Genomic DNA, 24,358 nt, shown 5'->3' with positions numbered 1-24,358 from the left:
CAACAAAGTCAAAACTGTTATTAAGAAGACTAATAAAATTAACACTAGTGAGACTTACTTAGAACAGAAAAGGTACAAATAATGAATATTGGAATACAAGGGCAGCCTAAGAAAAAGCAGAAATGAATATTTTTAAATAAAAATAAGTTTTATTTAGAAATGTTACATACATTTAAAATAAAAGAGAGGAATGAACAATTTATGCCAATAAAAGTGGACCAAATAGATAAACTTTTAGAAAATAAAAGTTACTAAAACTGACTAAGTGATCCAGAAAGAAACAGAAAATATGAATAGTTCTATAACTACTAGAAGGATTAAATCAGTTGCTTAGGCTGAGGTGTCAACCCCGACTTCTCTCTTACTGATATATCCACTCTAGTAATCAACAAATCCTGTCACATTTTGACCTCTTCCCATGATTTCGCTGACACGATTCTGGTCCAAGCTGCCATCGTCTCTCATCTGGATTACCGCTTCTACCCTTGCTCCCATGTAGTCAGGGTAATCCCTTTAAAACAGAATTCAGACAGAGTCACTCACTGCTCTAAGCCTTCCAGCGGCCCCCATGTGGCCCAGATTAAAAGCCTAAGTCTTCACTCTTCCTTATGAGGCCCTACTTGACCTAGTCTCCTGTTAACCCTTTAGCCCTCTTCTTTTTCGGCTTCAGTAGCTTTCTTACCAATCTTTGAACATAAGGAGCCATTTAGGCTGTCCTATAATCTGTACACTTTCTGATTTCTCTGCCTGGGAGACTCTTTCTCCTGGAATCCACATGACTATTTCTCTCGCTTTCTTAAAATATCAACTTAAAAGCCATCTTCTCAGGCCTTCCTTGGCCACTCAGTCCAAAATGTTAACCTCCTGCCATTTCATATTTCTTCGCTTTACTGTATATGTTTTTCTCTACTACACATCACCATTTAACTTACTATATAGGCAAAAAAAAGTATTGGCCAGGTGCAGTGGCTCACGCCCATAATCCCACCACTTTAGGAGGCTGAAGGCTCCCAAACACCACTTTGGGAGTCTGAGGCTCCCACCACTTTGGGAGGCTTGATCATGTGAGGTCAGGAGTTCAAGACCAGCCTGGACAACATGGTGAAACCCCGTCTCTACAAAAACACACACACAAAATTAGCTGGCATAATGGGTAATCTCAGCTACTCAGGAGGCTGAGGCAGGAGAATCGCTTGAACCCGGGAGGCGGAAGTTGCAGTGAGCTGAGATTGCGCCATTGCACTCCAGTCTGGGTGACAGGGTAAGACTCCATCTCAAAAAAAAAAAAAAAAAAAAGTGGGTTTAAACATGACTCCAGAAGTGCCCCTGAGCTACTACTCTGGGCACGCCACCTATAGAGGAGCCCTGCTCCACAAGTAGTATTTCTGCTGCTGTGGTGCAACTCCGCCTCAGTAAAAGTTGCTGTCCAACACCACCAGCTCACCAAAAACCGTCCAGGGCTAAGCCCTAATCTGAGGGCTTGCCTGCCCTACATCAACATTAGGTACAAATTTCAATATCATACAGATCTCCCAAAGTTTCCAAAATTTGTAAGGAGTCACATAACTTAGCAGTAAAGAACACTAATTGTGAACTTTGGTTATGTCAACGAGACTTGGCCATATCGCTTTAGCATATAAACTAAAACAGACCCATTTAACAATCAGATCCATGATTGCTAGTCTCCTGTGATGAACACATTGTTACTAATGCTTTCGAATATCCTAAATGATTTTGTATCATGGATAGTTATTTTAACATTTACTTTTATTAAAATGTTAAGTATTTTAATGACTACACCAGTCTCATCCAAATATTCATTAAATAGTAGAGCTTTTAGAAGATTTTTAAAAAGTTCATGAAGATCAATTACTTTGAAGTGGAAATTAGATGTTATACTACAAAGATGCTTAAACAAACACCACAATGCACTGTGCAGTTAATTTAGTGGAGAACACTCAATACAGCATCAGAGCAGAAGCTGAGAAAATTAAAAAGGCAGCATTAGCATAGATATATTCCACAAAGGATGTAAATTTATGCCCTGAGAATGCCTCCTCTCTATTCTCTGACTATTCCTAGGGGGATATTAGTGTTGAATGATGCAGGGTTTGAATTTTCCTAGGTCTTTGTAAACAAAATCCTTGTATAGACTGCACTATTGCTATGTGTGTGGGTGAAGCAAATTTTTAATTTTTCTTTTGGTTCATTTTATTCCCCCGTTATCTTTGAAACCCTTAAGAAATATGCATTATTTTTACCAAAGAAAAAAAAGTGCCTTATTTTTGTGTGTAAAGTACCTTTTATTTAAAAATGTTGTAAACTCTACCCATGCCACTTAGAATATCCCTGCATTATATATTTTTTCGTTTTTATCCTTGCCAGCAGGAGTCACTTGCATCATAATTTTTAGTGGGTATCTAACATCTCTCCTTATAGATTCCTACAAGTTATTTTATCTTTTTTTCACATTTAGATTTTTTACAATGTATTGCTATTAACATGAACTGTGAGAAATGTACCTACAGACATATCTTTGGGTAACTATTTCCTTAGGTCACATTAATAGAAATAGAACTGCTATATTAAAGCGCATGCTCCTTCTAAATCTTGGTGTGGCATGGTCTCCAACAAATATAATTTTAGAAATTATATTCCAAAATATTATGAAAATTAACATTTCCCCAAACTGATACCCATCCTGGATATCATTTTTCTTCATAATCTTTGCCAACTATAAAGGCCAAAATGTGTATTTAAACATTTGCATTTTTGGCCAGGTGTGGTGGCTCAGGCATCTAATCCCAACACTTTGTGAGGCTGGGGCAGACAGATCACCTGAGGTCAGGAGTTCAAGACCAGCCTGACCAAAATGGTGAAACTCCGTTTCTACTAAAAGTATAAAAATTAGCCAGGCATGGTGGCATGTGCCTGTAATCTCAGCTACTCAGGAGGCTAAGGCAGGAGAATCGCATGAACTCAGGAGGCGGAGTTTGCAATGAGCTTAGATCTTGCCACTGCACTCAAGCCTGGGCAACAGAGCGAGACTTTGTCTCGAAAAAATAAATAAGTGATAAACATTCGCATTTTTAATTTGTAGTTTATGGACTGTTTTCACATATTTATTCTTCATTTGCAATTCCCTTTTATTACTTGCCCTTCATTTTCATAGATCATTTTTATGGTAGTATAATCTTCTTATAAATGTGTAAGAGATAATTAAATGAAGTCAACAAACCGCTTCTTTCATATACTTAGCAAATGTATTTTCTAAGTGTGTTTTTACTTTTTTTTTCTAAAAGTAAGATTTTAAATTTGTCTAGAGTAAAATTCGGCAGTCATTTCTTTTGTGGCCACTGCCTTTGATGGCTTGCTATGCTTACCTAGAAATTAGATAAGAAAATTCTTTTATATTTTCCTCTAGGTTCCTTCTGATTTACTGTTAAAAATGTTAAGCCAAAGTCTACATAAAATTTATGTGTTGTAGGGTGCATGTGCTAGACAGATAATCTGGTTCTCCCCCACCGCCACCTCTAGTTTCCTAACATGATTTTCTCCTCTTCCCCAGAAATTCCGCCTTTATCAGATTTTATTCTTTTTTTTTTTTTGAGATGGGGTCTCACTGTCTTGTCCAGGCTGGAGTGAAGTGGCACGATCATAGCTTACTACAGCCTGGACCGCTCAGACTCAAGTGATTCTCCTACCTCAGCTTCCTGAGTAGCTGGGACTACAGGTGAGCACCACCATGCCCAGCTAAATTTTTTTATTTTTTGAGATGGGGTCATTCTGTGTTGCCCAGGATGATCTCAAACTCCTGGGCTTTCGTTATCCTCCTGCCTTGGCTTCCCAAAGCACTGGGATTATAAGCCTGAGGCACTATGCTTAACTGGAGCTTACCATTTTAAAGTTATTATTATCATATAATCATCGGCAGAAAAAACCAATTGATAAAAAAGTATATCGTCCTACACATCCTCTTAACTGTGGGATCAAAGTTAATTTTTACCGAAAATGGGTGTGTTAGATAAACAGTAACAGTGGAGGCTGCAGCCCCCAGAACAACAGTCACAATATCAGGAGCAGGACCTGCGGCATCAGCTATCCCACCCCTATCCCACAGTCACCACCCCATCCCCGTCCCTGGGGGTGGGAAGAAGGAGTGGCAGCAGTTGCAGCAAAGGCTGAACCAAACAGGTCACCTGCAGGTATTTTGTGCATGGGATTTGTAAGGAGGGAGACAACTGTTGCTACTTGCATTCCCTCTCTGGGCAAGTATTTTCAGCGAGGGTGCTGTGTTTATGGAGATCGCTGTCGATGTGAACACAGCAAGCCACTGAAACGGGAAGAAGCAACTGCTACAGATCTAACTACAAAACCATCCCTTGCTGCTTCCTCAAGTCTCTTCCATAGTTGGGCCATTTGTTGAAATGAATACAGGTGAAGCTGAGTCAAATTCAAACTTTGCAACTGTAGGAGCAGGTTCAGAGGACTGGGTGGATGCTGTTGAGTTTGTTCTTGGCCAACTCTACCGCAGCTGCACTGCCCCTTTCTGCAGTGACCAAAGGAAAATCAGAGAAAGAACAAACAGCTGTGATAAAGAAGCCGCTTTGCCCCTAGGTGCAATGGGAGAGGTAGAAATGGGTAGAGCTGCGTGTGTCTCCACAGTCATGTGACCATGTGAACTGCAGATCCGACATCCAATGGATGCTGCGCAGAGACCACAACATATAAAAATCTTCCCCTGAGGCCCATGAGAAGGAAACGGAGCTCTCACTTGCTGTGCAGTGCAGCAAGGATACGATGTGTGGGGTCTTCATCAAGGTGGTCTGTGAGAAAGGCAGGCCCAGCGAGCGTGGTTTTGGGATCCTCTCCAGCTGCAGCCACGCCTCTATCTCAAGTGTATTTACAAGTGGAAGGGCATTAAGCTATTTGAGAGCAAGATTATAGTGTCCTACCCAAAATGCTGGATCACACTTAACTTTGTCATTCCCAGTGAGTACCGGGTGGGAAAAAGAAGAGAAGCAGAAACACATCCAGAAAGACAAGGAGGCAGTGAGCAGCCAGGTGTGCAGGGATTTTGATGAAGGATGGGGGAGCTGCCCATCTAGAGGAAAGTGTTTTTACTACGCTGATGGCCATAGAAAGGATACACAAAAACAGGCAAGCAGATAACTGGGCCCAGTGAAAGAAACACTTCTGGAAGAAAGAGAGAACAATGACCCCTCTGACAACAATAAAGAAGAGGTTGTCACCTCTGAGCTGGGTGAGATGTTGCTTATGCTTCTGGCTGCAGATGAGGACGATGAACTGACAGACTTGGAAAATGAGTGGGACTTGTTCTATGATGATCTGGAGGATTTTTATGACTTGGCTCAATAACAACCTTGCCTGGCGTGTGAATTGGCCTGCTGACCTCAGACAGCAGCTGTCCCCTGTGGCGGTGTGACAGCGCCCGTGTTTCTCTCCTAGGCAGGTCTATCAGCTCCAGTGCTGTCTTAATAATTTTTACCCACGGCTTGTCTTCTCGATTTGTGACCTTTCCCCGAGGAGTGTGTTATTTTCTCTGTTGAAAAAAGTTTCAAAAAATAAATCCTAAAGTTAGTGTCTGTAACATGAATTTAGCAGTCAGACAGTTGGTGTAGGTGTGTGGTGTCATCTGTTTTCAACCAGATTGTGTTTATGGACTCTTCACACAGTCATTTTGAGGACCATAGTTTCGAAGGTAAAAGCTGTTGCCCTGCTTTGGGGTCCAAGGATAGGAGTGATGGGTGAAGGGACTTACGCTTGCCAAGAGCCTTCTGCCCCAATGCAGGATGTGGATCTCTGAGGTTTCTGCTGAAATCTGCACATCTGTGTTTTCATATCTGTCCCCTACCTTGTAACCCCCACCCTGTCCACTTGCTCTGTGTTTTTTGTCTCTTGCTTAATTGTACACGAGTGATACTACTGGGTAACCAGAATCAGGTGGGAATGTGTTGAGATTTCTGCTGTGTTTTTTTTTGTTGTTGTTGTTTGTTTGTTTGTTTTTGCTTTTATTTTTGTTTTGAGGTTGAATCTCACTCTGCCACCCAGGCTCCCAGGCTGGAGTGCAATGGCACGATCTCGGCTCACTGCAACCTCCACCTCCGGGTTCAAGCAATTCTCCTGCCTCAGCCTCCCGAGTAGCTGGGACTACAGGCATGCACCACAACACCTGGTTAATTTTTGTATTTTTAGTAGAGACGAGGTTTCACCACATTGGCCAGGCTGGTCTCGAACTCCTGACCTCAGGTGATCCGCCCACCTTGGCCTCCCAAATTGCTGGGATTTGGGCATGAGCCACCGCGCCCAGCCCTATCGTGTTTTGTGTGATAGGAAAATTGAGAAAGAATGCAAATAAAAGATAGAGGGGCATAAAATCAATGCAGAGTTGGAAGTTGACTCCCAAGAGCTTGGTGTGTGTGAATGTGAGTAAGTGATAAGCTTCTCATCCCTGCATAGATGCAGTATTCTTAGCCTTAGCAGAGAAACTTGGCTTAGTGGTTTAAGTCCTGTGTGGCAGATAGATCTTAAAGGACAAAGCAGTTGTTAATACATCAGTACTAGCTCTGTCTGTCTACATAAATAAAGAAATGGGGTTAGCCATAGAGTTAAAACTATCTGGTTATCCTACATATTAACACAAACTGGGGCTTGGATACAGAATTCTATTCACGGTTTTACAATCTAGGTTTTTTAGTCCAGGCACTTTTTGAAAAAACCTTTGTCCTCATTCGAGGTGTTTTGTTGTTGAGTTTTTTGTGTTTGTTTTTGTGGGTATTTGCCTGATTTTACCTCTGAGCTTTCAGGTAAACAGATGTGATTCAAAACTACATTCTAAGATGTTTACTGTAGTGGAGTAATTGGTCTACGGTAATAAGTCACACTTTTCTATGAAAGGGGGAGATGGTAATCCCTGAGACAAGCGAAGTTATTAAAAGAATTTCTGTTGGAAATTTTGCCTTTGTGCTTTGTTGCTCTGTTTCCTGAAAGTAACTTGGACACGCTCCTGGTCTACCACTTGATTCCTTGGATCCCACTCATTCTTTAACTTGAAGCAAAAACCAAGTAATTGTTGTTAGGTTTTGAAGGGAAAGTGAGGATTAAAGAAAGACACACAAGAGAGGGGGCGCTCAACAGCAACACAGATATATTGCAAAAACCTGCAGGGATGAGGGATCAGCTTGAAGCCAGAGCCCACCACCGCTTACAGGCTGGGGTACTTATGGGTATGGGCAGGAGGGGTCTGGGCCATCTGGCTTGCTGCCTGGCAGGATATTGATAAGATGTACCTATAGTCAAGCAGTTTGGCTCTTTTTCCATTGGGATGTGATAAGATGTTCCTTGGACCTTTGCCCAGCAGGATATGATGGGGATGTCTCTTCAGTTGAGCCTTTGCCTTGCAAGGTATGATAAGAATGTTTCTGAGGACCTGAACCCCTATAGAGTGTTTCACTTTGACCAAGTTCTGTGAAATGGCAGGGGGCTTACAAAACGGTGCAGTTTATACTAACAGTTGCCAACGTCTCTGTATTTTGCAGCCGCCCTTTTGTACGAAACACATTTCCCAAGTAAAACCAAAACAAATTTTTTACAGATGATAGTTTTCAGTATCTATTATGGAATATGACCACAAGTATCAATTATAATGTTGGAAAATACCTATTCTTCATGGGTATAGATAATTTCATAGCAGGTATTCAGAAGAGTATTTTGTTATTCTTCTAACAGTGTTTTATTAAATTCTTTATTTTTCTATTACCATTTTAGTTTTGCACTTCTTACTTTCAATTTATTTATCTTATTCATTAAGCTTTTAATTATTTACCATTACTTTGTATGTTGTCATGCTTTAGCAGTTATTCACATGAAGTAAAATTATGCAGTAAATATGCATTTGTATATTATCCATTTCTTAGTAAGAAGACATGCATCTGCCTACTGCCAATTGGTGCATGTTTTGGTTTGCTGGTGGAAAAATACTGTTTCAGAGTTCTTCCAAGGTTACATAATGCAGAGTGGCTTGTTCCTAGGGTGTTTGAAAGTATGCTTCCCCTTAAATAATTTGAAATGTAATAATCCTTTATTTAAAAGTTTTATTCATTTTGCATTTCTGTACGTGTATAAACTTTGAGAACTTTTTATCTCTTCAGTATGTGTTAATTTTAGTATAAAAGTTATCTTCCAACTTGAATCAATACAAAGTTTATGGTACTTTATATCTTTCTGCTATCTGTGCTAGATTTGTGATCAATAAATTGTTACCAAAAGGGTAGATTAATAAAGGAGAGTTGTGCCAAAAATTTGTTTTATCAAAAGTGGGATAAACTGACATTACCACATTGACCTAGCATGATATGGCAAGAAGAATATAACATTCCTTACATAGGATTCCTGCCAAGAAATGTATAACCTGAATCAAATTGTGAGGCAACAATCAGACAAACCCAAATGAAGGAACATTCTTCAAAACAACTGATGCGTCCTCTTCAAAATTAACAATGTCTTGAAAGACAGAGAGAGGCCAAGGAATTAGATTAAAGGAGTCTAAATAATATGACAACTCTATGTAAAAATGATCCTCAATTGAATCCTGAATCAGGAGAAAAAATTATGAAGGATATTATTATAACAATGGGTAAAATTTGAATATGGTCTAGATTTTAGATAATACTATTATATCTGTTTAAGTTCTTGGATTTGATCATTGTGTAGTGGTTATGTTTAAAACATGCCCTTGTTCTAGGAGATATATGCTAAAGTTTTAGGAGTGACAGTTCATATTTGTAACTTGCACAAATCCCTCTCAAATGGTGATGAGGATGAAGAGGCAAAAGGCAAGGAGGCAGATATTTGCTGCTGGTGAATCTGAGTAAATGGTTTACAGATGATCATTCAGAATGAATCATCCCTGAAAGTTTTCTGTAAGTTTAAAATATTTCAAAATAAAAAGTTTAAAAGAGCAAGAATATTATTAACAACATGTTCAATGAAAAGACCCAAATAACTCATTGAGATTGTGGAGTCCCATTTCAATAAAAATATCACCTAACAGTGACCATGGTCATCCCTGGAAGGGAGATTATGAGTGTGCTTCTTAGATTAAGTTTTCCTTTGCTTTATGTGTATTTGCCATTATGTGGGGTTTTTACTTTTGAGATTCAGTTTCAGTGGAGGAGGTATTTGCATTCTGGGGAAAAAACTTGCTGGTCGTGATCATCGATCTTTTACTTGCTGCTTGGCTTTATTTTCTATAAATATTCTATGTTGCTTGGCTTTCATTAATTTTGTTTTCAGATGTGCAGTTGAAGAACACCTTTCCTTCTTCTCACTGTAGCTTTGCGTCTGAAGTGACACTGATTGTAGGTGAAGAGCGTTCAAATCCCCTACCTGGTGGGTTATGAGGAATTAGGGCTCCAAACAAAAGTAGAGATGACTTTGGACCACAAATCCCCCAAATAAGCCAGAAACTCTTCAGACCTTCCCTAAGGAAGGGGGCGCGGAGACTTGTGGGAAACGGAGTCTGGAATTTGATGGATCGTCCCGGGAGCGCCCCGGGGACCGGTCCTTGGAGCCCCGTCTGCGCATGTGCAGTTCTTCCTCATTGTTCCTTACTCCAGTCTCCTATCAGCGTGGAGCCTCCGGTTCTACGCGTAACTCAGCGATCAGGTCCTTCACGAAAGATGTGCTCTGCAGGTGAGAGCCTAGCTTGGAGGGTTGCTTTGCGGGGCTTGGGGTAGGTTTGTGTTCACAGCCTGTGGAAGCAAAAACTTGCGCAAATCCCACGCGGGTTAAGACCCTATGGCGCTTGTTCCCGAGTCTGCCCTGCATCTGTCCGTCAAGAAAGCCAGAGACAGAGGAGGAGGTCCGCAGAGGATCTGCACGTTCCACAAAGAAGATAAGGGAGGGGGGCACAGGTTTCCCGTCAGAAAAGGGGGCTCCAGGAAAAGGCATTCACATGTTAAAAGAGCTGTTTCCAGAAGCTCCTCAAATTCGCAGGTGCCCTGGGCAACCATTCATCAGCTGGTCAGACCCACGACTCCAGAGGAGATGAGAACAATTCTTAAACCTTTACTTGATGCTATACTATCATTCCTACCTTGCAAGCTGATTGCAGAGCCTGAGTTTGAAAGTAAGACGAGTTCGCATCCTGGCTCTGTCACTGGATCTCTGTGAACACAGTGATGAACCTAACCTCTAAGACTCAGTTTCCCCATCTGTAAAATGAAATTATTTCTAAAACCTGCTACAGGGTCGTTCTGAGTGTTGAATAAGAGAGCATTGGAAAGCACTGCGCACAGGTCCTGGCGTTTTCTAAGCACTCTGGAAACGTGGCCTGCCTTTCCTGCTGTTCTTTTCACTCAGTGTATCATTTGATTATCAAAGACCCCCTGTAAAGTGGGTGTTACCCATTCCATTTTAAATGAGAAGAAAATCGAGACTCTGGAGGTGAAGGCACATGGCTTGCAAGTGAAGGATCTGAGATACAAGCCTCAGACGGTTTTTTTTCCCAAATCGAATGCTTCACAGCACTTAGCAGAGTGGCATGTCTTTACGTGCCAACCGGAGTGTGCAGGGACTGAGTCTTCCCTTAAGGCTCTTGGAGATTTCTTGGTTTCTCTGCAGAACCCTCGGGATACTGTATAACTGAGGCCTCTGGGGGCCTCAAAGTCCATCTCTCTGTGCCCTCCGCAGTTCTCAGGCTCCCAAGGGAGATTTGCAGGCAGTGGTTCTCAAACTCGTATAAGCGTCAGCATCACCTGGAGGCCCTGTTAACCCCACCCCACGACTGAGTCCCACCCCCAGGGCTTCTGATTCAGTGAGTCTGAGGAGAGGCCTAAGAATCTGCCTTTCTATTTAGTTCCCAGGTGATGCTGATGCTGCTGGTCTGGGGTCCACACTGAAAGCCGCTGTTGTAGGAGATGGTGAACTCCAAGAGAGAGCTGAAACCTGGCTGAAGGTCCAGTTATCTGAATTTATTCCCCTTTCCCCCCAGCCAGGGTCACCCTGCTTCTGTGAGGAGGGGACATCAGAAACAGGAATCCCACCTGGGAGGTCCCCACCCTCTCTGAAAAATGCACACAGCTGCACCAAGTATATCCAGGAAACAGGCAGGTCTCTAAGCGCTTACTCTTGAAGCAATTCCCGATTCTTCCGCCCTGAATAACTCAGCATCTCGGAGGTCGCCAAGAACCGTCGGTCAGCGAAGGTGTGGGCCAGCTGTCAAAGGACAGAGGTGAGCTGGGCCGAGGATGGTGAGCTGGGCTGAGGATGGTGAGCTGGATTGAGGATGGTGAGCTGGGCTGAGGATGGTGGGCAGGAGGCCGGCTGCGGAGGAGGAGGAACACCCAGGTGAGGATGGATGGGGAAAATATTATCACCACTCCTCTCGGAAACTCCTCCCATGCCCCTAAAGCTCCAGCCCTCTTCCTAGATTCTGCAGAGCCCTGAAACCCCGCCCATCTGCACATCTGGAGTTTAGGGACAGGCTACCCATTACCTACTCTTGACTTTATAGGAGTACCGGGAAGCTTTTCAGGGGTTATGTAAATGTGCCTCGTTTTAAACGTGAGAAGTATTAACAGTGCTTAAGTGCATAGCTTCTGGGGCCGGACTGCACAGGTTCAAAGCCTAGCTCCACCACATTGCTCAGTCTTCCCCTCGGTTTCCTTTTCTATGAAATGGAAGTCATAATAGTAGCTATGCTTGGCTTTATTTTAAAGATTAAATGAAAGAAGACCTACAACGTACTTAGAACAAGTCCTGTTATGTAGTAACTACAAGTATTGCCAGTATCTTAATATTATTATAACTAGATTATTGTAATCTAGGCTTGCATTATATGTTAGTGGCAGAACCAGAAAAAGAACCCAAGCCCCCTGACTCCTAGGCCATTGTCCACCTGTCTCAGTTAAGTCAAAACAAGTTTCTTAGTAAAAAATATATATATATATATTTGGAGACACTGAAACCAGAGGAGAACAAACCTTTTCCTTTTTTAAATAGACTCCCTTAAAGCACAAGTACTTTTGTTGTCACAGGTTCCTGTTAATTCTTTAACCTCAAGGAATTTAAAATATAAGTTGAAAAGTAAATGAGCACACCTTTGTAAGGTTTTTGCTCTATCATTTCTTATGCTTTTTATTATGGAAATATTCACAACATACAAAAGTCAAATGATGTAATGACTCCCAGGTACTTGTTACAGCTCCAGCATTGGACAATTTTATTTCACCTATATACCACCCCCAACACACACACACACACACACGCACACACACACAAACACACACGTGTGCACATGTGTACGCTTTCCCCATTACTACCTGCCTCTGCTGGATTATCGCAAAGTAAAATATCAATCAATCAGACATCAAAAAATTCAGTCCGTAATATGTGTGGTAATAGGACAGATGGCATGACATCCCATCCTTTGTTGTAACATGATTGTTTAACCAGGTCTCTTTAGTTGGATTTTGTGTGGTTGATATTTTTCTGCTACTATATCCAAGGAGGTTTGTAAGAAACAAATATTTGCTTTCCCCAGTGAAAACCCTGATTCTCTTAGCTTCCAGTGGTTATATCAGGGTTATGAGAGTCCCTTCTGGAAACTTCTACCTGCCACTTCTGAAGGGTCAAAAGAAATTTTCCCATGGTTCAGCAATTCGCCAGCAGATATATGTGAATTTCTAGGCACGTGCTAAGAAGACCTTCAAAGTAGAGCAGATTTCTCATGGTTTCTTTGCTCCTTCTCCCTCCTACAGCTCTGCCTTCACAGTTCTCTAAACTTTTCCAGGATCAGAAGAAAATGAACACATCCCAGGTGAATTATTTACTTATTATTCAATTTTTCCAGTGAAACTGAAGAGGTACTTTGCATTTTTAGTAATTATGCTTTTTTGGCCATTTTTTTCCTTCATTTTTTCACTTCCTGACTTTTTTCCTGCATTATTATTTTACCTTCTTTTTCTCTATTCCAGTGGTTTTGAAAGTCCACATTTTATCTCTATTCTGTTATTGATTATCATTGATTACTGTTGATATGTTTAACATGTTTTTCTGTCAACATCAGAATTTTTTTCATCAATAATATACCTAAACAAGATACACTCTTCTGTCATTTCAGGTTTTGTAGAAATCATCTAAATACCTTTCTTTTTCACTTTCTTTTTTTTATGTGATAAGTATTTTTTGAATCCTTTGCTAACTATTACACCATGCCTTCCAGCTACTGGAACAATAATAATTTGTATTAGAATATATATTTTTTTCGTCATTTTTATTGTTACAAGTTTGAAGATAAAGTGACAAAACTATCATAGTTGATCAGCTTTACTAGTATGTACAGTTTAGGTCTGCATATTATGTTCCAGTCACTGTTAAATTCCTTACTTGGATTAGCTCATTTAATTCTGACACCCACATTATGAATTAGGTAATTTTTACTGAGGGAAAAACAGATTTCAGTGACTTCTTTGGGTTTTTTCTTTCTTCTTTCTTTCTCTTTCTCTCTTTCTTTTTTTCTCTCTCTCTTTCTTCTTTCTCTCTTTCTTTCTTTCTTTTCTTCTTTTGAGATGGACTCTCACTCTGTCACCCAGGCAGGAGTGCAGTGGAGTGATCTCAGCTCACTGCAACCTCTGCCTCCCAGATTCAAGCAATTCTCCTGCCTCAGCCTCCCAAGTAGCTGGGATTACAGGCACCTGTCACCACACCTGGCTAATTTTTATATTTTTAGTAGAGAGAGGGTTTCACCATCTTGGCAGGCTGGTCTCAAACTCCTGGCCTCAAGTGATCCACCGGCCTCTGCCTCCCGAAGTGCTGGAATTACAGGCATGAGTCCCTGCACCTGGCCCAAAGATTTATCATTACACTGGCTCTCTCTCCTGAGCTCCAAGACCTTATATGCAACTGTTACCTGGCCATGTTCACCTGCATGTTTCACAGGTACCTTAAGTATAACATGACCCAGGTTTCTCTCTCTCTCTCTCTCTCTCTCTCTGTCTGTCTCTCTCTCCGCCCAATTCTTTCTTCTGTTTTGGCAATCCTAGTGCATGGCACCAGCATCAGCCCAGCTGCTCTCATGATAACCTGAGAACAATGCTCCATTTGCCCTTCACTGTATAACCAACATCTAGTTAATTCCGTGTAGAATCAGTTCAGGCTTCTCAATCCCCACTGCTGCTACGTGAAGACAGGTGGTCTCTCTCACACTAGTCTACTATCTTCCTCTCTAACTTCCCTTTAAAACTGAGTTTCCTGACCTTGACCATTGACACTTTGGGCCAGGTAATTTGTTGTCATAGGGGCTGCCCTGTACATTGTAGGATGTTTAGTGGTATCTCTGGCCTCTACTCACTAGATCCCAACCCCACCCCTCTCAATCATGGCAACAAAACATGCTTCCAGATAAAACTGCCACTAGTTGAGAACCACTGCCTCAAAGTATTGTCCACTCTGCCCCCGGAGCATTAATTTCAAAATATAAATTTGTTTACATTACTTATTTGTATGTCCCCAATGTCCACGGGAGTGATCTCCTAAGTAGAGGTGTGTACTCTGGAGAACTGCACAAGACAATCAGATGGTGCATGGAAAGAAAGTATTGGAATATCCATTTAACTTTGTTTTGCATCTAAAACAAAACTAAGAAAGTTGTTAAGCTTTACTTTTGGTGAGTGGCTGAGAGTGGTGTATATAAATAATTTATAAATACACCAAGGGATGCTCAGGGATTTTTACCGAGTGACTGAATATTTTGGAGGCCACTGGTCTATAGGAGAAAGTCTAAAATCCCTCTCTCTGACCACAGAGCACCTCTATTGTTCTTTATCTCCCAAGTCCCCAACCTGATTCTTCTATCCCCTGTACTACCTTGTTAATTCCTTTCATCTGAGGTGTGTGTTCATGATCCACACCTTGGCTTATGCCGTTGCCCCGTGTTCACACAAAACTCGCTGCTTGTGTGCAATTAAATCTTACCCTCCTTGGTGAAGAATAACCTGAGGATTAATTTTTCCCTCTTTGTGACCTCCTTCTGCCTTGACCACACATTGTTTTCACGGCTTCCATAATTTATTGTTGCATGTGTATGTTTGTATAGAAAGTCTCTTCAACAGTCTGAAGAGCCTTAAAAACAGGACCAGTGTCTTCTTTGCCTTAGTCTCCTCTGCAACTAGAACAGTTCCAGGCATGTAGAGGAAACTCCAGTTGTTTTATGAATTAATAAGTGGTTTTGTAAATAAGCATAAAGGCCTAATATTTCTATTATGATTTCTGTTTCCCCATAAAATGTACCTGAAGGAAGGTGCATGTCAGACAGCCTTTATAACATTTTCTGGTAAACTTTTAACAGAGAACATGGTAGGGATTAGTTCCCATATATATTTCTCATGCCATTGAGTCTTGAGCACTTCAGATGGAGCAGAATTGGACTGTTACAGGGCTCAGTGCTGTTCGAGGATGTATCTGTGTACTTCACCCAGAAGGAATGGCAGCTGCTGGACCCTGCCCAGAGGCTCCTGTACAGGGACGTGATGCTGGAGAACTACAGGCACCTGGTATCACTGGGTAAGCCCAGCTTCCCTTGCAACTCCCAACAGCATGCATTTCCTGTCTTAGGAACCAAATCATTGTAGAGAGTGATGAATGTCATGTTTGAGATTTGGAAGTCAAGACTCTTTGAGGGTACTTTGAAGATTATTGTATTCTTACTTCCCTGGTGAAACAACCTACTTTGATGAAGCACATTTGGACACCACTATTGTGTAGCTTTTAGAGCTTCTCCCTTCTTGTCCTTCAGAGAGCCCGAACCCTAAGCAACTTCTCCAAGTCTCATGTCATTTCCCATAACAGGGCACTGTGTTACCAAACCTGAGCTGATAGTCAAGTTGAAGCAAGGAGACGAACCATGGATATTAAAGAGACAACCACCAAGTCAGAGCCACTCAGGTGAGTTGAACTCAGGTATAAAGAAGCTGGGGAAAATTAGATCCCAAGTGGCCAGTCCAGGTGTTAGAATCTTTGAAATATATTTTAGAAATCTCTTTTAGAGGCTCCAGGCTTTTAGAAGTAATGGAAAAAGATGACCACCATACCTTCAATATCAAACCTACAAATATTCTCATATGTAAAGGTTTTTTGTTTTTCTATCTGACTTTTAGGAAGACTTTCTTGGTTCTTGTAGAATCCAGTTGCTATCTTCCTCATACTAGACCTTTATGTCTGTTTTTCTCCCTGTCCAACAATGACCATCATTCACTTTCTCTCTGGTATCTAACATGAATTTGTTCATGCATTCCTTTAATTGACAAATATTTATTCTGGACCTGCTATGTACCAGTCACATTCTAAGTACAGGGAATAGAGAAGCAACATCTCTACTCCTATCAGTAGAGTCAGTCAGCAAATAAATACATCATAAGCCATGTAGTAATCAACATGACGAAAAAAAACAGATGAAAGAGACAGGCACTCCTAGAGAGTATTGTTTTAGCAAGGGAAGTCAGAGGAGGCCTCTTTGTGGAGGTGAACATTTTAACAGGAGCAGTGGAACAGAGTTTTCAGTGAAGGGATGGAGTGAGCCATGGATTATCGGAGCGATTTCCAGACCAGGGGAATAGCGGGTGTAAAGATTCTGAGAGAAGAGTGTGTTTGGTGTAATTAGAGAGCAGCAAGGAAGTCAGTGGACCAGAAGACATCCAGTGAGGAGAAAGAAGCAGATAAGATTAGAGAGTTAGCTGGGGGAAAAGCTTTATAAGCCTGGTAAGACTTTCAGTTTCACTGAGTGAGATAATAAGTAAGAGAATATGGCAAAGCCTATACCTTTAAGCACTACATTTGGAAGTCAAGAAAACACAAATCTCTAGCAAGGGAGACCGAGAAGGACCATCCAGCATGGTAGAGGAAGAACCAGGAGAGCATGAACAAGGTGTTTCAAGAAGAAAGGAGTGAGATACAACATGCAGATGGAAGTGTAGAGTTCAGCATTGCCTCATCTTTTTCTGAAAAGTAACCAAAAACCACAAGGAAAATACAAAACAAAATGTCAATTCAATTTTCACTGGAAGTTGGAGACAGCTGAAATCCTTTAAATATATATATTATATATATATATTTTATATGTATTATATATTTTATATATATTATATATATTTATATATATAAAGGATTTATATATATATATATATATATATATATGTATATATTAAGGTGGAAAATCTGCCTAAAGCAATGAAAGTCAGGCTTGCTTATAGATGTTATTTATAGAGAAAATAACATCATGCAAACCAGTGCTGTCGAAACAGTGTTAGATATAGTGTACAGACAATATTTACTTGGAAAATTTTCCTTGAATAAAACTTTAAAGTGGTGAGGAGATTACTTTTTATACAATGGAACAGTAGTAGCATTGTTTTGAAGGATATCTAGGTTCTGAGGAGGGCTAAGGACAGAATGTGTACTAAATGAAAAACAGGAAAGGAGGTTTATAGTTGAAAATGAAGAATTTTAGAATTACATATCCTGATCTGATAGGAGCTAACAATACTGTAGATTTACGAGATGGTCACTTGAACATGTATTGTGAATTTAGGTGTAAGAATCTAGCATAATAGCTAAGCATTGAAATCTAATATAAAATGTTTTATTAGTATATTGACTTCTATTTATTTTATCTACTATAGAAAAATCCTAAGCTCTTAAGCATACAATTGATATTATTGCATACAATGTGAAAGCAGAGGATAATAGCACCGATAGTCAAAATTATTAAGAAAAAGTTCAACGAAGGTCCTTGGACTACGTTAGGTAGCCAGGTGTTTGTGTTCTCACAGAAAAGAAAAACCAAAGAAAAATAAAACATATGAAAGCTGAATTAAAAATTAAGTGTTGGCCAGGCACAGTGGCTTAACACTTTGGGAGGCCAAGGCTAGAGAATCATCTGAGGCCAAGAATTCGAGAGCAGCCTGGGCAATATAGTGAAACCCTGTCTCTGCAAAAAATAATAAAAATAAAAAAATAATTAGCTGGGTATCCTGGTGCAAACCTGTAGTCTTAGCTACTTGGGTACTTGGGAGGCTGAGTGGGAAGGTCACTGGAGCCCAGGAGATGGAGGCTGCAATGAGCTGTGATTGCGCCATTGCACTCTAGCCTGAGCAAGTGAGACCCTATCTCCAAATAAAATTAAGACTAGGCACAGTGACTCACTCCTGTAATCCTAGCATTTGGGATGCTACGGTGGGAGGATCACTTGAGGCCAAGAGTTTAAGACTAGCCTGGGCAACATAACAAGATCCTGTACCAAAACAAACAAACAAAAAAAATCAGCTGGATCTGGTGGCACACATCTGTACTCCCAGGTATTCAGGAGGCTGAAGTGGGAAGATTGCTTGAGCCCAGGAGTTCAAGGCTGCAGTGAGCTAACTTTAGTGCTGCATTATAGCCTGAGGGACAGAGCCATACCCTGTCTCAAATAAAAAATAAAATAAAAAGTTGAAAATTTACGTCCATATAAAAACCTGCAGATGGAGATATATAGCAGCTTTATTCATAATTGCCAAAACTGGAAGCAACTAAGATTTCTTTCAGTAGATAAATGGGTAAATAAACTATGTATTACATCTAGACAATGGAATTTCATTCAGCACTAAGTAGAAATGAATTATCAAGCCATGAAAAAAATGAAGCTAATCTGAAATGACATTTGGAAAAAGGCAAAACTATGGAGACTAAGTTAAGATTAGTGGTGCCAAGAGTTAAAGGGGAGGGAGGGATGACTAGGCAGAGTATAGATTTTTAGGGCAGTGAAACTATGCTTCCTGACATTATAATGGTAGATATATATATATATATATATATCTCCATTTGTCTCCATAAAATGTGCAACACCAAGAGTGAGTTCTAATGTAAACTATGAACTTTGAGTGACTATGATCTGTCAATGTAGGTTTGATCATTTTTAAAAAATACCACTCTTGTGGGGGATGTTGATAGTTGGGAACTTTGTACATATATGGGGGCAAGGGGCATATGGGAAGTCTATACTTTCCACTCAATTTTGTCATGTATGTAAAACTGATCTAAAAACAGTCTTTTGGCCGGGCATGGTGGCTCACGCCTGTAATCCCAGCACTTTGGGAGGCCAAGGCAGGCAGATCACAAGGTCAGGAGATCAGGACCATCCTGGCCAACATGGTGAAACCCCATCTCTACTAAAAATACAAAAATTAGCTGGGCGTGGTGGCACATGCCTGTAATCCCAGCTACTTGGGAGGCTGAAACAGGAGAATTGCTTGAACCAGGGAGTTGGAGGTTGCAGTGAGCCAAGATCACGCCACTGCACTCCAGCCTGGTGACAGAGTAAGACTCTGTATCAAAAAAAAAAAATAGTCTATTGACAAAACAGTATTATAACAGGGCACAAACCATTGGTAAAACAAATCAGCAGATTGAAAGAGGTAAAAGTAGGTTGGGCCAATAAGACAGATTACTATTGATTAACTCTAATAGAATCAGGTGGTAGCACCAACAATCAGAATATGGAGATGAAATGGATCCTGTTGCAAGGATGGCTTATCCTCTCATATATTTTAACATTCTCTTTGGACATTGTTTTCCCATATCAAAGCTGCATGGAGAGATGGGGCCTGAACTATAGGACTGACCTTTAGGCTTGAGGAAATGAATGATTTTGTAACTTTAATTTAGGGTTGATGTGCATAATGAAAAAGAAAAGATTAGAGGCATGTAGAGTAAAGTAAGGATTCTCCTGCAGCAATTAAGGTATAGGGGGGAGAGAGAGAGAGAAGGATCTAATCTTTCATTTGCCTCCAAACATAATCTGTGCTCTGACACTTCCTTTGATAACCCTTCAGTCTTTATTGTCTCCCTACTGTGTTCCCTATCTTTACCCCATGCTTTGATTATCCTCAATTGGATTAATCATTTTCCTGACATCCTTTGTTCTCAGTTCACTATTTATTGTTTTATTCCAAGATTTACCCATTTTAAGGGCATATTTGTAACATGCCAAAGCTACGTGTATTAATTTTTGACTTTGTCTCCTTTTTTTTTTTTTTTTGCTATAGTGCATGTTCTATCTTTGCTTTCATATCACCCATCCAAAGATTAGAATAAATATTTGTTTAGGACTTCTACTATCCCAGGATATTGTGCCTGAAACCCAAGGATCAACTCAGCATAGATCACTTGCATACAACCTCCTTCTTTAAGAAATGTGTTAAGATTTATAATGTATGGTTAATTTTTCATATTTCTAGAAGACCAGAAAGCCAATAACATAAAAGAGACAAGTCAAGAAAATAAAGACAAATATTTGAGGCAGGCTTTATTCATCAACAACAAAATACTAACAAAGGAGAGAAGTAAAACCTTAAGGGAAGCATTTAGCATGGCCACAAACACAGTGCCCTCAAGAAAAATATCCCATAAATGTGACTCATTTGGAACAAGCTTCAAAAGTGTTTCAGAACTCATTATCAATAATATAAACCATGTAAGAAAAAAGTGTTCAGTTGATTTTAGTAGGTGTGACTTCCTTGATATTAAGCATAATAAAACTCATTCAGAGAATAAACCCTGTGAAAATGATCAAAAGAAGAAATCCCACAGTCATAATGAGGATTTTGTTCAACATCAGAAGGATTCGTCTTTGGAGCAACTTCTTGAATATAATAATTGTGGGAAAGCCTTTCACAGAAAGACAGCCTTTGTTACACATAAGAGAGCTCACACAGTAGAGAAACCTTCAGAAAGAAATGAATATCGACAAGACTTTTTCCCAAAGTTAAAGCTCAATTCTTGTCCAAGAACTCTTAGGGAAAGAAAGCCACATGAGCCCTATAAAAATGGGAAATCTTCATGCATGAAGTCAAAACATGCACATCAAGAAATTCACACAGGGGAGAAACACTCTGAATGTAATAAATTTGGAAAATTTAGCAAGAAATCAAACTTTACCCAACATCAAAGAATGTACACAGGAGAAAAACCTGATGAGTGTAATGAAAATGAGAAAGACTTGAAGAATTTAGACCATACTCAAAATGAGAGAATTCATGCAGGAGAGAAAATCTATGATTCTAAGAAATGTGGGAAATTCTTTCATGAAAAATCATGCCTTACTCAACATCAGAGAACCCACACAACAGGAAAACCCAGCAAGTGTAATGACAGTGAAAGAGTCTTAAAGAAGGAATCTTGCCTCACACTCAATCAGAGAATTAAAATAAGAGAGAGAAACTGTAAAGATAATAAATGTGAGAAACCTTTCTTTGAGAAGTTGAAACACACTCAAAATCAGAGAAGGCACTCAGGGAAAAAAACCAATGGATGTAATGAAAGTAGGGGTGCCTCAAGTAGGAAGTCACAACTCACACAAAGCCAGAGAGCTAACAAAAAAGAGAAAACCTATGACTGTAATAAATGTGGAGAAAGCTTCCATAAGAAAACAGATCTCACACAGCATCAGAGCACACACACAGTGAAAAAACCCTATGAATGTAAAGAATGTGAAAAATCCTTCTTTGTGAAGTCCAACTACACTGAACATCAGAGAACTCACACAGGAGAAAAACCATATGAATGTAATGAATGTGGAAAGTCCTTCTGCCAGAAATCAGCCCTCACAGTACATCAGAGAACTCACACGGGAGAGAAACCATATAAATGTAATGAATGTGGGAAAACCTTCTGTGTGAAATCAAACCTTACTCAACATCAAAGGACTCACACAGGTGAGAAACCCTATAAATGTAATGAATGCTGGAGATCTTTCTGTGTGAAATCCAACCTTGTCGTGCATCAGAGAACTCATACAGGAGAAAAACCCTACAGATGTCCTGAGTGTGGGAAAACTTTCTATGAAAAGTCAGCCCTCACAAAACATGAGCGAATTCACACAGGGGAAAAACCCTATGAATGTAATGAATGTAGAAAAAAGTTCAGCCAGAGGTCAGCCCTCACCAAACATCAAAGGAAAACACACAAGAAGAAAATTTCCATCAACACCCTCCATGTGCAGAAACCTGCATCTTCAAGCCAAATTTGTTGAACATCAGCAAAATCATAAGGCAGAAACCCTAAGGTGTTAACACATGTAGGAAAGTATTTGTTCATAGGTTATAATGAATAGGAATTCGAAAATTAACATAGGAGTGAAACCACATGAATGCTTTGAACATGTAAAAGCTTTCAGCAAGGATTCAGAGCTGTTGAGGAAAAATTAATTTGAGATACATGAATAAAAAAAGTTCTTATGCATAAATTGTTTAAGTAGAAGTCATATTTCAGATGTAATATCAGACTAATTTTAAAAAGAACAGAAAATGTCCTGTTCTTAATAGAATGTGAAACATGATCTTTTTGTAAAACTATGAATTATTTAAGTCATTGACAATAGTGTTAAATATATGTGAAGATTTCCTGAAGTATATTGGGCTATACATATAGTTACATAGGATATGAGTGTGCTGTATAATATAAATTATGTGTATGTTGGATTTGTACATGGGAACCCATCATTGTCTCTGAATCACAACAATCCAATATATTTGTTTTTTTTGAAACGGAGTTTCGCTCTTGTTACCCAGGCTGGAGTGCAATGGAGTGATCTCGGCTCACCGCGACCTCTGCCTCCTGGGTTCAGGCAATTCTCCTGCCTCAGCCTCCTGAGTAACTGGGATACAGGCACGCGCCACCATGCCCAGCTAATTTTTTTTGTATTAGTAGAGACGGGGTTTCACCGTGTTGACCAGGATGGTCTCAATCTCTTGACCTCGTGATCCACCCGCCTCGGCCTCCCAAAGTGCTGGGATTACAGGCTTGAGCCACCGCGCCTGGCCCAATCCAATATATTTTATAAGTAAAAATTGAACAGTCACATAATCTGTGGCCCAACAATTCTAATTCTAGATGCATACCATAAAACAGTAGTTTTCAACTGGGCTTCTTAAAGTGTGTTTGGAAATAAGTTGTTTTGATTGCCAACATGACTGACATGCTATAGGCTCTTGGTAGCTGGGAGGCCAGAGGTGCCAAATTCCCTTCAATGTGTCAGTGGAAGGACAGGAAATAGTCTTATCCAGAATACCAGTAGCTCTACCACACACAAAAAAATTGCTCTAGAAACTCTTGCACATCTGCACCCACAAATTTGTACAAGATTAACTGCAACATTGCAATAGTTTTTGTTAAAAAAAATTTTTAAAGAAAATATCCAAATGTTGATTAACAATAAACTAAATTAATAAATGTGGGAATAGTCATACAGTAGCAATAATATACATCGGTGAAAATGAATGAAACTCTATAAAATACATTAACATGGTTACATCTTAAAGTGATGTTGAATGAAAAAAGGGAAACTATAGATATGATGGTATTTTATTTATATAAAGTTCAAAAACAAACCAAGAGTACACTGTTCAAGAATACATATGTAATCAGCAAAATTAGGAAGGAGAGCAAGTGGGTAATTAACACAAAATCTACAATATCAATTACTTTGTGGTGGAAGAATGTGGGCTTATATTTAGGGAGAGAAAATAGAGATGCATGTTTCTTAAATGGGTTATGGATACACAGATATTTCTTTTATTTTTATCTATATTATGTATATGCATACTTATATTTACATGTATATCTGTTAATAGAATATCTTATTTTCAAGAAAAGGCTTAAAATGATTGCATTAGGACATTAACAAAGGTGATGTTTTATAGTAAGAATTATAGTTAAGTTTTTTTTACATTCATCTATTTTTCTGTAGTTCAAATCTCTTTAATGACTTTTTTCAAATATCCATACCACTAGTCATTTAGGTCTGCCCTTGATTTTATTGATTGTCTTTTTCCGTTTGTATCCTAGTAGAATTTCTCCTAAATTTTTTTAAATGATAAAGTGAACACTGACCAAGATAGAAAAAGTAAGGAAAGTGGAAAAGAAAATCAAAGCACAGTAGACTATAAACAAGTAAAAATGAAAAAGAATCAATAAAAAAACCTATCACAACTAATATGAACAAATTGAATTCCTACATCAAAGACAGAGGTAGTTTAACAGTGACTTAGAAAACTAAATCCAACTATGTATGGCTTGTAAAAAAAAAAAATGTACCTAAAACCAGGGGACAAAGGGAGTTTGAAGTTTAAGGGATGACAAAAATAGATTCAGGGTTTTTTAACATTTATCCACTAAAGCATGACAACATAAGGGTAAGTCCTGTGATTACCTTGTTTAACCAAACGTTCATGGAGTTGTAGTCTAGGGGATAGGATGGATGTTAAAAGTTGTGGCAGGGTCTGCCAGTCACCCTGCAGTAGCC

General features: G+C 39.7%; 1 protein-coding gene and 1 pseudogene across 1 annotated transcript; both read left to right on the top strand.

The window, feature by feature from the left end:
• Window positions 1-4,188: 4,188 nt before the first annotated feature.
• LOC105727370 (E3 ubiquitin-protein ligase makorin-1-like) lies at window positions 4,189-5,981 on the top strand (annotated as a pseudogene).
• A 5,044-nt stretch (window positions 5,982-11,025) lies between these two features.
• Window positions 11,026-22,612, top strand: LOC105727482 (zinc finger protein 248-like). The gene is made up of 5 exons (XM_012467348.3): window positions 11,026-11,254; window positions 12,783-12,841; window positions 15,459-15,585; window positions 15,871-15,966; window positions 20,295-22,612. Exons 2-5 carry the CDS (start codon window positions 12,827-12,829, stop codon window positions 22,085-22,087), a joined length of 2,031 nt encoding a protein of 676 aa, XP_012322771.2. The 5' UTR covers window positions 11,026-11,254; window positions 12,783-12,826; the 3' UTR covers window positions 22,088-22,612.
• Window positions 22,613-24,358: the final 1,746 nt, after the last annotated feature.

The sequence above is a fragment of the Aotus nancymaae genome, unplaced genomic scaffold (genome assembly GCF_030222135.1).
Source record: "Aotus nancymaae isolate 86718 unplaced genomic scaffold, 86718_ANA_hifiasm-v0.15.2.pri h1tg000029l, whole genome shotgun sequence".
Classification (NCBI taxonomy): Eukaryota; Metazoa; Chordata; class Mammalia; order Primates; family Aotidae; genus Aotus; species Aotus nancymaae.
Note: the sequence above shows the minus strand (reverse complement) of the source record. Positions and strands in the feature narration are given on the sequence as shown.